Source organism: Oncorhynchus clarkii, chromosome 5 (genome assembly GCF_045791955.1).
Source record: "Oncorhynchus clarkii lewisi isolate Uvic-CL-2024 chromosome 5, UVic_Ocla_1.0, whole genome shotgun sequence".
Taxonomy (NCBI): domain Eukaryota; kingdom Metazoa; phylum Chordata; class Actinopteri; order Salmoniformes; family Salmonidae; genus Oncorhynchus; species Oncorhynchus clarkii.
In genome coordinates, this window is record NC_092151.1 from 83,177,525 (window position 1) to 83,193,486 (window position 15,962).

Here is a 15,962-nt window from a genome sequence, read left to right on the forward strand (position 1 = left end):
CTCTATGAGGAAATAGCAAGCATTTTTTAAACGGTCTGTTTGAGATACAAGTTTGAGGTGTTTTTATTTTTATGTTTCTCTCCAATTCATGCTTTGGCTACAAATACAAGTATAGGATGAGTCACCAACAGCAAGTCAGTTAAGAACAAATTCTTATTTACAATGACAGCCTACACCGGCCTAATGACAGCCTACACCGGCCTAATGACAGCCTACACCGGCCAAATGACAGCCTACACCGGCCAAATGACAGCCTACATCGGCCAAATGACAGCCTGCACCGGCCAAATGACAGCCTACACCGGCCAAATCTGGACGACGCTGGGCCAATTGTGCGCTGCCCTATGGGACTCCCAATCACGGGCGGTTGTGATACAACCTAGATTTTGCGTATGAGTTAACAGAATATGAACTTCAGGCATCAAACTTAGGTGTTAGTGTTGGCCGGCAGGTAGTCTAGCGGGTAGAGCGTTGGGCCAGTAAGCAAAAGCTCGCTGATTCGAACACCCGAGCCAACAAGGTGAACAATCTGACGGTGTGCCCTTGAGCAAGGCACTTTACCCTAATTTGCTGCAGGGGGCGCTGTACCACTATAGCTGACTCTGTAAAGCAACCCAATTCATTGCACCTATCTGGGGGTATGTGACAATAAAACCACACAGCCATTGTATGCTGATCTCTATTGTCAAATCCCTCTACACACAGAGAGAGCCAGGTACACCTTAAGACAACCAAACACCTGCTCACTGTTCCTGGTAAGGGAGCTAGCGGCTAGCGGCCGGCTCGACAGCCAGCGGATGGATGAATTATTGAGTCGAAAAGGTTCTCGTATGACAGGAGACTGTCCTTGCGTATGTACAGGACAGAACCTCACTGTGAATGCCCACTTTCCAGGCTGAATTATTTACACCAGTGTTGACACTGGAGCTAACTGTGCCAACTAGAAAGTTAGAGGTACAGTAGGGTGGAGGAGGAAGGGGGTGGGCATCCCAAAGAGAAACGCCTTCAACTGCTGTCCCTCCCACTCCCCTCTCATCACTGCTATTTTGAGGTTAAGTGAAGCATTTAATTGGAGTGTTTGAATCTCATGGGTTGTCATTGTTATTGTGGTGTGGGAATCTGACCTTAGATCAGCTAAACTCTCTCTCCAGTTCAAAGTGGCTGAGCAGGACCGGCTCTAGTCTTTTGGGGGAGGTCAGAGACCAGGGACCCTGGGCACGTGCCCTGCATGACCAGTCGGTATTCGGCCATGATTACTACAATTTTAGATAGCTGGCTAGACTAATTTACCAATTTAAAAATTGTTAGCTATCATGGCTGTCAAGTGTCTTGACATAACAATAGAAAAATTGCTGATGCACAACCAAGTTTCAAACTTGTACCATTCTACTATTCTAACGCTCAACAGTAAGTTGAGACCCCAACTGAGTTACTAAAAAGACAAAATAAATAAACATATTTTGGGGGAGGGTTTCGGGGCCCCCTACTGGGCTGGGGCCCTAAGCGACCGCTTACGTTGCTTATGCCTCGAGCCAGCCCTGTGATGGAGACTCAAACACCCCCCTGTTGGCAATGGGATAACTGTATTTGGTTTCTGAGGGCTGTTCAGAGACATCTGCCTTGTCGTATACTCCACTCAAGTAATTCGTAGTCAGTCCACTGAGGTCACACCAGAAGGCTAAAGACCTGCCAGCCACCACCTCTCCTCAACCTCCCTACCATCAGCAGTTGTGTAGTAGAGGGTAAACTAACACATGTCTCTCTAGCTAATTGTCATTCCAGGGATATGGATCGATTGGCTCTGAGATACTATCATTCACTCCCAGACAGGCATATGCATTTGGTAATGAGGAGAAAAGAAACGTAAACAACATGCAGTGAGACAGAGAACCACAAAAATACATAAACAGAAAGAAATGTGTTGTGAGCTGTGGAAAGAACTTCCCTAATAAACAACAAAACAGTCAAACAGATACAACAGTTCAAACACATTCTAGAAAACAGTTCTATAGTTCTACTTCATAACAACACAGTAACATGAAGAGGAAGTGACATCATGACCCCAGTGAGGACAGAGCAGTGAAGGCGGGGGGAGGTACTCACCAGAGGAGAGGGAGACAGAGCTATGTTGCCTATGGAGGCTTTGAGTTCATCTACTGACGGGGCCAAACAGTTGGCACTTTCCGCTGGTAGCGGTTTGATCTTGATCTTAAACTTTTTCCGGTGGTCCTCCTCTCCCTCTGACTCGCTGGAGGAGAAGAAGTGCTCCTTGGGGGGTTTGGGGCCGGGTGGGTCGCCGTTAAGGACAGCAATTGTTTCAATGCTGAAGGTCATAGGTGATAGGAGTAGGGTGAAGTTGCCCCTAGATGCTGATCTGGGGTCAGTTTAGTATTTTCCACACTAATGGTTAAGGTTAGAATTGGGGGAGGGGAAGCTGATCCTAGATCTGTACCTAGGATAAACTTTACCCCAGAGAGTGTTTATATATCTAAATCTCTGTCAAATAGCATATACTACAGCATACAACCAGGAGACTGTACAATCTCCTCACAGAACAGTAGGTTCCATAAATATCAGACTAATCATTACATAGTAATTCCAGGAAGTGTGCTATTAGCTGTTATTGAGTTGAAGTGATGCTCAGATTTTCCCCGGTAGTCTGTCGGTTTGTTATTGAGTTGAGATGAGATGAGATGATGCTTGACGGTGGCTGTTCTGCTAGGCTGTTCTGTGATGGCCTGGCTGTCGTGATTCACAGTTAGGTGTTTGCCAGACTAGTTCTGTGGTGGGCTGAATACTAAATGTTTCTGATCTAGTCAGACAGTCATTCACTAATACAGACATACCGACAGAAACAAGTTCAAACTGTAGTGTGATGTAATTCATGTCTAGCTCTATTAGGGTGTATAGTAGATACAAAGGATATCTGATCCTGGCCCCTCTTCCTCATCTGGCCTGAGACTGTAACCTTCATCGTCCACTGTAGGGGTGTTCTGAAACAGTCAGAGCAACAGACACACCATATTTACACCATGCTAATCGGGGTTGGGCTCAATTCCATTCAGTCAATTAAATTCAGTCAATTCAGGAACCTAACTGAAAATCATGTGCTATGTGCTTGTTACAAGGGTAGAATAATATTTTTTGCTTTAATTACATACTGTATTTGTTGGGCTTAATCCATTTAAATTCTGTCAATTCAGTTTCTGAATTGATTGAATTGAGCACAACCCTGATGCTACATTGACATACCCCCAGAATGTTAAGAAACGACAGTAAAACAGTAACAGATGGGTCAGAAGAATATCTCTTCTCTATAACATATATTGATTGTTTTGTATCATGTGCTATATGAGCTTGTTCAAAGGGTAGAATGCTGGTTCCTTACATATCTGTCCCAGTCGATCTCTCCAGAGAACCCATTGACAGCTGCGCCATTGGCCCTCTTCTGGGACTGAAAACAGAACAACATGACATCACAAAGAATCCCACCAATCAGAATCATGTATACGCAACTCATGCACTTCTATACTATTGAGTGATTGGCTAGCGCTACTTGATGGCGATGCTACCTATAGGGCAACTAGGTGCATTAAGCTCTTGCGGAGTCTGGTAGTAGAGTAACTATCCTACGCTAGAGGGGACTGCATAGTGTTCAATACCGATTCATTCTGCTGGGGATCCTGAATGATGACGGTCAACAACACAGAGAACACAAATACAATAAAAACATTGTAACAGTTAACAAGTTATTCAATAGACTCATTTCATTTGATTCTAGAGTCTAGAGTCTATTAAAAGGGACACTAATGTTACAGTGCCGATTCTCCTAAAGGACTGAGAGTCTTAAAATGACACTATTAAATCAAGCTTGTAAATAGCCAGTTATGTCTTCCTCCTTCCAGCAATGACACACTTCTTTATTGAAAAGGTACCAAACTAAGATATTACGGACTATTTCTCAGCTGAACAAGTTGTATGATTTATCCATTAGATAAAACATGAACGATTTTGGGATACTTACACCCCCATCTCTGTCAGGGGACCCCCTGAGGAAAAAAAGAGCAAGAGAAAGAAAAAAGGAAGGAAGGAGGGATGGAGACAGGGACAAAGAGAAACTAAGGATCTTGAAATCCACTTGCCATATAATAAAATAGTTTATATTCAAACTGAAGTGCACTGCCAATTAGCAAAGCAGCTCACTGGAATACCACAGTCTATAGGGGCTTTCTCAGGGAAAACTTCACCCACGCACAAATACATACACCCAGACGGACGGACGGGCAGCAGGCGGGCGCACGCACCCACGCACACGCACACACCTATCAGTTCTTAGGAGTCATGAATCAAAATGAAAAGTTATCATGCACATACAACCCTGTGAGGTGAATCGATTCGTCCCAAACAGAATTAGAGAAAAGACCTGGGCAAGTTAGTGATTGATCACAGTGCTGAGCCTCAGCTACAGTTAGTTTCACAGAGGCATGGGCACAGCCTACAGCTGCCAAGGCAACTGTCATCGCATGAGCGGACATTACGTCTCAAACTGTAGAGCTCCTCAGGTGGAGCGTTCATGGTCAATAGAACCTCAACTCCCTTGATAGAACATCCACAGCCAGTGGAATCATATTTGGATGACTGCTGTGTATGTGTATCTGCGTGTGTGTGTGTGTATGTGTGTGTGTATGTGTGTGTGCAAGTGTAAGTTTGACGGGTATACTTACGTGGAGTCATTGTCCTTGTCTCCCTTCTCTTTCTTCCGTATCCCAAAGGCCTTCCTGGTACGTTTTTTCAAACCTGAGGACAAACCACAGAGGAGAGAGATGATTAAGTGTGTGAAGAACAGATCAAACACAGTCCCACACACAGACGGTGCACACGCACACACACAGTCAAATTCCGAGCACACAAAATCAACAAGCAGTGTGTGTGTGTGTGTATCTGTGTGTGTGTCTGTGTTTGTGTGTGTCTGTGTTTGTGTGTGTCTGTGTTTGTGTGTGTCTGTGTCTGTGTTTGTGTGTGTCTGTGTTTGTGTGTGTCTGTGTTTGTGTGTGTCTGTGTTTGTGTGTGTCTGTGTTTGTGTGTGTCTGTGTTTGTGTGTGTCTGTGTTTGTGTGTGTCTGTGTTTGTGTGTGTCTGTGTTTGTGTGTGTCTGTGTTTTTGTGTGTCTGTGTCTGTGTTTGTGTGTGTCTGTGTTTGTGTGTGTCTGTGTTTGTGTGTGTCTGTGTTTGTGTGTGTCTGTGTTTGTGTGTGTCTGTGTTTGTGTTTGTGTCCATCTGTGTGTATTCATAGAGTTCCAGACTGGCTATACTATCCAGTGTCAGAACAGAGGCCCAGACCTGTGGTCCTGTGGATCAAGGTTGAGCTTTTCATCTATTATTGAGTAGCAGAATGGTCTTTGAAGGCTAATATTCATTCACATCTCAAATGGTCCTCATGGCCAATGCAGATGGATCGCTTTCTGTTGATCACTGATCTGTCAAGTCCCCTTCCTCTGATACTGGCTCTGCTCTGGCTAAATTAGTACTGGCTAAATTACTCTGTGTAAATTACTCCTCTTTGTAAATTACTCCTCTGTGTAAATTACTCCTCTGTCTAAATGAGTCCTTTGGCCAAATGAGTCCTCTGACTAAATTAATCCTCTGTCTAAATCAATACACTATCATCGACAGACATACAGTAACTCATATTATAGCCAATAAATAGTGAGGAACCTGGCAACTACCTCTGTCTACACTTCATCCTCACTTATTATGTTACAACGTACAACAGAGAATGGCTGATATCTACCTTTAAAGCAGGGAAAATAGTCCCTTTCTCTCAGGAAACACAAATCAAGAAGATTCTGCGATCTGTAACCTGCCATGATACCAGCCTATTAAAACATGAACTCAGAAAGGAAGCAAACTTAATTGCTCTTCCTCCATATTCAGACCAAAGAGACTGGAGCAGACTGAAATGCTCTTCCTCCATATTCAGACCAAAGAGACTGGAGCAGACTGAAATGCTCTTCCTCCATATTCAGACCAAAGAGACTGGAGCAGACTGAAATGACTTGGAGCAGTATACTAAAACAGTACAGCAACTGTTAAAGGCCAAGTGTAGTCAAAAACATAATTCTGCTGTGTTTTATATATATTTCCACACAATGAGGTTGGAATAATACTGTGAAAATGATGATGCCATTTTAGTGTAAGAGCTGTTTGAAAAGACCGCCTGTAATCTCAGCCTGTTTTGACATCACCAGGCTGAAATGGGTGCGTGCCGGTGGCAGGGAAGTCCGGCGCAGGAAAACAAACTTGGTATAAACGGAGTCGTTTAATAAGTGCTCATACAACTCCAAAAACCAAAATATACAAACAAATAACATAAGTGGGTACAAAACCCGTCGCACACCGACACATGACTTGCACAAACATACAATAAAACAATCTCAGACAAAACATGAGGGGAAACAGAGGGTTAAATACACAACATGTAATTGATAGGATTGGAACCAGGTGTGAAGGAAGACAAGACAAAACCAATGGAAAATGAGAAATGGATCAATGATGGCTAGAAGATCAGTGACGTCGACCGCCAAACACCGCCCGAACAAGGAAAGGGACCGACTTCGGCGGAAGTCGTGACACAGGCGGTAAATTAATTAGTTAATAGATCAATAAAAAAAGAGGGTTCCGAACTTCTCTGCCAAAAACAACTAGTTGTCAGTTTTTCCGTCCATACTCCAGTCCTCGAAAAATGTAGCTTGAGAAATTGCTCTTTGCTAAGAAGCCATTTTTGTTTCTTTTTGACAATTTTTGTAGAAAACAATCACAACAAGGAACTTAATTGTCACCAAGAAATTATTTGATATTGAGACAGAAATGGCTGAATTGGACCTTTAAGATTAAGTACCTCTTACAGAGACTGAAATTGGCATAACTTTCTGGACTATTTGAAACGGAGTAGGACTATCATATATCTACTATACACAATGCTACAATCCATTCTTACCCAAAATAAATGTCCAGTTATCTCCCTGCATTTCTGGTCCCTATATTCCAGCCTCGTCATTCTGCCATGTCTGTCTCTGCCCGTCGTCTCACACCTCCACCTCTCCTAGTACAGTGCAACACGCTGCGGGGGAACCAGAGCCTTAGAGTGTGTCTGCACGAAGTAGCATCGCACGCACGCACGCACACACACACAGTACAGTTTCTTTATCCCTACCCTCTAGGCCAGTGCTTAAATTCAAGACCAGTGACTCAACTCATGAATAAACAACAAATGCCAGAGTCGACGAATGAATAATCAACCCAGCACAGGGAGGAGGCCAATCTCCATCCAATCTCCCAAGGCACAGTCTAAACATGCCTCATCTGTAGCATGAAGTCCAAGAGATACGTGACAAGAGTTCAAATATGCCTCTATGTCTGTCTGTCTCTTCCTCCTTAGATATCCAGTATCTTAGGTACCTGTTCCTGTCTGTCTACAGGCTCTGTGAAGACCTGTCACTACCTGCCACTGTCCTTCTGGGCAACTGTCAGTACCTCCTCCTTTCTCTGTCACAGCCTATGTCCCCGCTGGTTTTGAGGTTACCTTTCACAGCCTCACCCTGCCTCTATCACATTCCCTGACCTCTTCCTCTGTCCCTGCTACAATCCTAGAAAAAAATGACCTAAAAGGGTTCTTCAGCTGTCCCCATCGGCGAACCCTTTGAAGAATCCTTTTTGGTTCCAGGTAAAACCCTGTTGGGGGCCACATTAACTCCCAGCCTACAAGAGAGCAGGAACAGGAGTGCCACCTGACTCAAACGACAGGAACAGGAAGCGGGCAGAGGGCGGCGGAAGAGGGCGGAGGTAAGAGGATGGAGGGGGTAAAAACTAGTTAACTATGGATGGCATCTGGGCAACTGAGAGGGAGCAAAGAATACTCACTGCAAAAAGAAGAGGGAGTCTGCAGTGAAGAATGCAGGCAGTTCTGTCTTTCTACTTTTCAGCATTCCATTTCGGTATGTCTTGGTATCTCTTCATCTAAGGTAGCCCTGTTACTGTTTCTCTCAATCCCCCAACAGGTTTCTTTGAATCTGGAGATCTATCCAAACCAAACAACAAGTCCTGTCAAAACAACTTCCAACGGTGATCAGTCCTGAGATAAGACAGTTTGAGGTGATCTACAACGCTACTCTCTACATTAGCTCTGTTATTGCTGTGCTTTACTAGATGTCTGTACCTCAGCTACCCTGTGAGTTATGTGCTTGTGTCTGGCTTCCTGGGTGTCTAGACTGCATGGTGACAGTGTTGTGTGCTCTTCTGTGTTCTGAGCGATACAGTGTGAATGTCGTGTGCTCTTCTGTGTTCTGAGCAACACAGTGTGAATATTGTGTGCTCTTCTGTGTTCTGAGCAACACAGTGTGAATATTGTGTGCTCTTCTGTGTTCTGAGCAACACAGTGTGAATGTCGTGTGCTCTTCTGTGTTCTGAGCAACACAGTGTGAATATTGTGTGCTCTTCTGTGTTCTGAGCAACACAGTGTGAATATTGTGTGCTCTTCTGTGTTCTGAGCAACAGTGTGAATATTGTGTGCTCTTCTGTGTTCTGAGCAACACAGTGTGAATGTTGTGTGCTCTTCTGTGTTCTGAGCAACACAGTGTGAATGTTGTGTGCTCTTCTGTGTTCTGAGCAACACAGTGTGAATGTTGTGTGCTCTTCTGTGTTCTGAGCAACACAGTGTGAATGTTGTGTGCTCTTCTGTGTTCTGAGCAACACAGTGTGAATGTTGTGTGCTCTTCTGTGTTCTGAGCAACACAGTGTGAATGTTGTGTGCTCTTCTGTGTTCTGAGCAACACAGTGTGACTATTGTGTGCTCTTCTGTGTTCTGAGCAACACAGTGTGAATGCTGTGTACTCTTCTGTCTTCATGTGTCTCTGTCTGGTTTTAACTGTAGTCTGGAGATGTTGACTGTGATTCAGACCCCAAAGCCTTCATCAGTCTGGACCAGGGAATCCCTGGAGTGCCGAGGATAATTAAGATAGCTATGATCTTAAAGCAAACACACACACACACACACGGTCCCCCTCTCTCTCTCCCTAGCTGGTGACTGGGCTCATTTAGGGAGATTGCTAACTCTAGGGAGGAGAAGCAGAGACTGTTTCACAAGCTGTTTTAATGGGAGAGAGCTGGAGAGGCTGGAGAGATTCTTTATCCACAGTGAACAAGACTCAGGCTGTCTGCCAGGAGGGCTCTCCACACAGAGAGGCAGCAGGGATGGGGAGACAGGTGTCCTGTGAATACTAAGTAGAAGAGTGTCTGGTAACTCCAACCTATTCTAGGAAGGTGTGCGGTCATGCTGCAAGGTGCGTGGTCAGTCACTCCGACAGGTGCAGTTATTGTAGGAAGGAGTGCGGTCATGCTGCAAGGTGCGTGGTCAGTCACTCCGACAGGTGCAGTTATTCTAGGAAGGTGTGCGGTCATGCTGCAAGGTGCGTGGTCAGTCACTCCGACAGGTGCAGTTATTGTAGGAAGGTGTGAAGTTATGGAGGTGTGGGTGGTCACTAGGGCTGTGATGGTCATGACATTTTGTCAGATGGTTATTGTCATGCAAATGACTGACGGCCTCATAGCAATTGACCGCCATTAACATAAACATATCTCCAATACGCCATGCTATAGGCTAGTTAATTTAGCAGACAAGATATGCTCATAAGTCCCGTGACATTATTTTATATGAATTTATTGTACGAATCATATAATAGATCCTTTTCCAGTACACGACACACTGACGTCACGTACGGATGCGTGTGACTCTTGGTGGCAGTAAGAAAGCCATCGCCATCTGTGTACAATCAACATAGATTTATGTTTTTATTACTTATAAACAAACTAACTTTTTTTTACGCTTACAATGATGTTTTGATTCTTGCTTGAACAGTCGCGACGAATATATTTGGTTGTGATCTATGCAAAATAATTATTTTGAATGTAGCAGTTGTTAGCTAGAATGCTATTAGAGATCGACCGATTATGATTTTTCAACGCTGATAACGATATCGATTATTGGAGGACCAAAAAAAAGCTGATACCGATTAAATCGGCTGATTTATATATATATTTGTAATAATAACAATTACAACAATACTTATTGAACAATGAAGACTTTTATTTTAACTTAATATAATACATAAATAAAATCAATTTAGTCTCAAATAAATAATGAAACATGTTCAATTTGGTTTAAATAATTCAATTTGGTTTAAATAATGCAAAAGCACAGTGTTGGAGATGTCACGTTCTGACCTTTATTTCCTTTGTTTTGTATTTATTTATTATGGTCAGGGCGTGAGTTGGGTGGGCAGTCTATGTTTGTTTTTCTATGATTTGGGGATTTGTATGTTTCGGCCTAGTATGGTTCTCAATCAGAGGCAGGTGGTTGTCTCTGATTGAGAATCATACTTAGGTAGCCTGGGTTGCACTGTTTGTTTGTGGGTGATTGTCTATGTTAGTGGCTTGTGTCAGCACAGGTCTCATTTGTAGCTTCACAGTCGTTATTGGTTTATTGTTTTTGTATGCAGTGTTCAGTACTTTCTTTATTTAAATATTCACTATGAACACATACCACGCCGCATTTTGGTCCTCTGATCCTTCTCGCCTCTCCTCTTCAGATGAAGAGGAGGAAGACCGTGACAGGAGAAGAAAGTAAAAGTGCAATATGTGCCATGTAAAAAAGCTAACGTTTAAGTTCCTTGCTCAGAATGAAAGCTGGTGGTTCTCTTTAACATGAGACTTCAATATTCCCAGTTAAGAAGTTTTAGGTTGTAGTTATTATAGGAATTATTGGACTATTTCTCTTTATACCATTTGTATTTCATATACCTTTGACTATTGGATGTTCTTATAGGCACTTTAGTATTGCCAGCCTAATCTCTGGAGTTGATAGGCTTGAAGTCATAAACAGCGCTGTGCTTCAAGCATTGCGAAGAGCTGCTGGCAAACGCAGTGTAGTGCTGTTTGAATGAATGCTTAGGAGCCTGCTGCTGCCTACCATCATTCAGTCAGACTGCTCTATCAAATCATATACTTAATTATAATATAATAAACACACAGAAATACAAGCCTTTGGTAATTAATATGGTCAAATCTGGAAACTATAATTTAGAAAACAAAACGTGTATTCTTTCAGTGAAATATGGAACCATTACGTATTTTATCAAACGGGTGGCATCCATAAGTCTAAATATTACTGTTACATTGCACAACCTTCAATGTTATGTCATAATTATGTACAATTCTGAAAAATGTATTACGGTCTTTGTTAGGAAGAAATGGTCTCCACACAGTTTGCAACAAGCCAGGCGGGCCAAACTGCTGCATATACCCTGACTCTGCTTGCACTGAACACAAGAGAAGCGACACAATTTCCCTAGTTAATATTGCCTGCTAAGATGAATTTATTTTAACAACATATGCAGGTTTAAAAATATATACTTGTGTACTGATTTTAAGAAAGGCATTGATGTTTATGGTTAGGTACATTTGTGCAACAATTGTGCTTTTTTCACGAATGCTCTTTTGTTAAATCATCACCTGTTTGGCGAAGTTTAAGTAGGCTGTGATTCAATTATAAATTAATAAATAGGCACCACATTGATTATATGCAACGCAGAACAAGCTAGTTAACCTAGTGATTTCATCAACCATGTGTGGTTAACTAGTGATTATGTGACGATAGATAGCATTAAACTTATCTTATAAAAAAACTATCTAGCAACCTTGGCTCCTTGCAGCCACAAAGTCATTTTGATGCTGCACTCACGTAACAGGTGGTCAGCCTGCTACGCAGTCTCCTCATGGATTTCAATGTAATCGTCCATAATCAGCGACCAAAAAGACCGATTACTGATTGTTATGGAAACTTCAAATCCGATTGCCAATTAATCGGTCGACCTCTGATATAGGCTGTAGCAAAAGCTATCCAAAGAGACATTTTACTGGTTGAAGTTATAACGGCTGGGTATAATGGCTGGGGTTGGCTGGGATGGGCTGGGGTTGGCTGGGTATAATGGCTGGGGTTGGCTGGGATGGGCTGGGTATAATGGCTGGGGTTGGCTGGGTATAATGGCTGGGGTTGGCTGGGATGGGCTGGGTATAATGGCTGGGGTTGGCTGGGTATAATGGCTGGGGTTGGCTGGGATGGGTATAATGGCTGGGGTTGGCTGGGTATAATGGCTGGGCTGAGCTAGGTATAATGGCTGGGATGGGCTGGGTATAATGGCTGGGGTTGTCTAGGATGGGCTGGGTATAATGGCTGGGGTTGGCTAGGATGGGCTGGGTATAATGGCTGGGGTTGGCTGGGTATAACGACTGGGGTTGGCTAGGATGGGCTGGGTATAATGGCTGGGGTTGGCTAGTATGGGCTGTGCATAATGGCTGGGGTGGGCTGGGTATAATGCCTGGGGTGGGCTGGGTATAATGGCTGGGGTTGGCTAGGATGGGCTGGGTATAATGGCTGGGGTGGGCTGGGTATAATGGCTGGGCTGGGTATAATGGCTGGGTGTATAATGGCTGGGTATAATGGCTGGGTATAATGGCTGGGTATAATGGCTGGATATAATGGCTGGGCTGGGCTGGGTATAATGGCTGGGGTGGGCTGGGTATAATGGCTGGGGTGGGCTGGGTATAATGGCTGGGGTGGGCTGGGTATAATGGCTGGGGTTGGTTGGGTATAATGGCTGGGTATAATGGCTGGGTATAATGGCTGGGGTGGGTTGGGTATAATGGCTCGGTTGGGCTGGGAATAATGGCTGGGATTGGATGGGTATAATGGTTGGGTATAATGGCTGGGGTTGGCTGGGTATAATGGCTGGGCTGGGTATAATGGCTAGGGTTGGCATAGTATAATGGCTGGGCTGGGTATAAGGGCTGGGCTGGGTATAATGACTGGGTATAATGGCTGGGCTGGGTATAATGGCTGGGTACAATGGCTGGGCTGGGTATAATGGCTGGGCTGGGTATAATGGCTGGGCTGGGTATAATGGCTGAGCTGGGTATAATGGCTGAGCTGGGTATAATGGCTGGGCTGGTTATAATGGCTGGGTATAATGGCTGGGCTGGGTATAATGGCTGGGGTGGGCTGGGTATAATGGCTGGGCTGGGTATAATGGCTGGGCTTGGTATAATGCCTGAGCTGGGTATAATGGCTGGGCTGGGTATAATGGCTGGGCTGGGTATAATGTCTGGGCTGGGTATAATGGCTGGGGTGGGCTGGGTATAATTGCTCAGTATAATGGCTGGGGTTGGATGGGTATAATGGTTGGGTATAATGGCTGGGTATAATGGCTGGGCTGGGTATAATGGCTAGGGTTGGCTTAGTATAATGGCTGGGCTGGGTATAATGGCTGGGTATAATGGCTGGGCTGGGTACAATGGCTGGGCTGGGTACAATGGCTGGGCTGGGTATAATGGCTGGGCTGGGTATAATGGCTGGGCTGGGTATAATGGCTGGGCTGGGTATAATGGCTGGGGTGGGCTGGGTATAATGGCTGGGGATAATGGCTGGGCTGGACTGGGTATAATGGCTGGGTATAATGGCTGGGCTGGGCTGGGTATAATGGCTGGGCTGGGTATAATGGCTGAGCTGGGTATAATGGCTGGGGTGGGCTGGGTATAATGGCTGGGGTGGGCTGGGTATAATGGCTGGGGTGGGTATAATGGCTGGGGTGGGCTGGGTATAATGGCTGGGCTGGGTATAATGGCTGGGCTGGGTATAATGCCTGGGCTGGGTATAATGCCTGGGCTGGGTATAATGCCTGGGCTGGGTATAATGGCTGGTCTGGGTATAATGGCTGGGCTGGGTATAATGGCTGGGCTGGGTATAATGGCTGGGTATAATGGCTGGGCTGGATATAATGGCTGCGTATAATGGCTGGGCTGGGTACAATGGCTGGGCTGGGTATAATGGCTGGGCTGGGTACAATGGCTGGGCTGGGTATAATGGCTGGGCTGGGTATAATGGCTGGGCTGGGTATAATGGCTGGGCTGGGTATAATGGCTGGGGTGGGCTGGGTATAATGGCTGGGGATAATGGCTGGGCTGGGCTGGGTATAATGGCTGGGTATAATGGCTGGGCTGGGCTGGGTATAATGGCTGGGCTGGGTATAATGGCTGAGCTGGGTATAATGGCTGGGGTGGGCTGGGTATAATGGCTGGGGTGGGCTGGGTATAATGGCTGGGGTGGGTATAATGGCTGGGGTGGGCTGGGTATAATGGCTGGGCTGGGTATAATGGCTGGGCTGGGTATAATGCCTGGGCTGGGTATAATGGCTGGTCTGGGTATAATGGCTGGGCTGGGTATAATGGCTGGGCTGGGTATAATGGCTGGGTATAATGGCTGGGCTGGATATAATGGCTGCGTATAATGGCTGGGCTGGGTACAATGGCTGGGCTGGGTATAATGGCTGGGCTGGGTATAATGGCTGGGCTGGGTATAATGGGTGGGGTGGGCTGGGTATAATGGCTGGGGTTGGATGGGTATAATGGTTGGGTATAATGGCTGGGGTTGGCTGGGTATAATGGCTGGGCTGGTTATAATGGCTGGGCTGGGTATAATGGTTGGGCTGGGTATAATGGTTGGGCTGGGTATAATGGCTGGAATGGGTATAATGGCTGGGTATAATGGCTGGGCTGGGTATAATGGCTGGCCTGGGTATAATGGCTGGCCTGGGTATAATGGCTGGGCTGGGTATAATGCCTGGGCTGGGTATAATGGCTGGGCTGGGTATAATGGCTGGGCTGGGTATAATGGGTGGGGTGGGCTGGGTATAATAGCTGGGTATAATGGCTGGGTATAATGGATGGGCTGGGTATAATGGCTGGGTATAATGGCTGGGGTGGGTATAATGGCTGGGTAGGGCTGGGTATAATGGCTGGGCTGGGTATAATGGCTAGGGTTGGCTTGGTATAACGGCTAGGCTGGGTATAATGGCTGGGTTGGATGGGAATAATGGTTGGGCTGGGTATAATGGCTGAGCTGGGTATAATGGCTGGGCTGGTTATAATGGCTGGGTATAATGGCTGGGCTGGGTATAATGGCTGGGGTGGGCTGGGTATAATGGCTGGGCTGGGTATAATGGCTGGGCTTGGTATAATGCCTGAGCTGGGTATAATGGCTGGGCTGGGTATAATGGCTGGGCTGGGTATAATGGCTGGGCTGGGTATAATGGCTGGGGTGGCTGGGTATAATTGCTCAGTATAATGGCTGGGGTTGGATGGGTATAATGGTTGGGTATAATGGCTGGGTATAATGGCTGGGCTGGGTATAATGGCTAGGGTTGGCTTAGTATAATGGCTGGGCTGGGTATAATGGCTGGGTATAATGGCTGGGCTGGGTACAATGGCTGGGCTGGGTACAATGGCTGGGCTGGGTATAATGGCTGGGCTGGGTATAATGGCTGGGCTGGGTATAATGGCTGGGCTGGGTATAATGGCTGGGGTGGGCTGGGTATAATGGCTGGGGATAATGGCTGGGCTGGGCTGGGTATAATGGCTGGGTATAATGGCTGGGCTGGGCTGGGTATAATGGCTGGGCTGGGTATAATGGCTGAGCTGGGTATAATGGCTGGGGTGGGCTGGGTATAATGGCTGGGGTGGGCTGGGTATAATGGCTGGGGTGGGTATAATGGCTGGGGTGGGCTGGGTATAATGGCTGGGCTGGGTATAATGGCTGGGCTGGGTATAATGCCTGGGCTGGGTATAATGCCTGGGCTGGGTATAATGCCTGGGCTGGGTATAATGGCTGGGCTGGGTATAATGGCTGGGCTGGGTATAATGGCTGGGCTGGGTATAATGGCTGGGTATAATGGCTGGGCTGGATATAATGGCTGCGTATAATGGCTGGGCTGGGTACAATGGCTGGGCTGGGTATAATGGCTGGGCTGGGTATAATGGCTGGGCTGGGTACAATGGCTGGGCTGGGTATAATGGCTGG

At 45.8% G+C, this 15,962-nt stretch overlaps 1 protein-coding gene across 2 annotated transcripts in view; it reads right to left on the reverse strand.

Annotated features, from left to right (window-relative positions):
* LOC139409469 (SH3-containing GRB2-like protein 3-interacting protein 1) overlaps positions 1 to 15,962 on the reverse strand; it is a 136,396-nt gene that overhangs the window by 52,565 nt on the left and 67,869 nt on the right. The window contains exons 4-9 of one of the 2 annotated variants that reach the window (XM_071154646.1): positions 4,725 to 4,797; positions 4,025 to 4,049; positions 3,663 to 3,683; positions 3,389 to 3,454; positions 2,927 to 2,993; positions 2,104 to 2,288 (exon numbers count right to left, since the gene is read on the reverse strand). In XM_071154646.1, coding sequence (XP_071010747.1) covers positions 2,104 to 2,288; positions 2,927 to 2,993; positions 3,389 to 3,454; positions 3,663 to 3,683; positions 4,025 to 4,049; positions 4,725 to 4,797 — 437 coding nt within the window. Of the gene's footprint in view, positions 1 to 2,103; positions 2,289 to 2,926; positions 2,994 to 3,388; positions 3,455 to 3,662; positions 3,684 to 4,024; positions 4,050 to 4,724; positions 4,798 to 15,962 lie in introns of those variants that run through there. The other variant, XM_071154647.1, reaches the window with a different exon arrangement.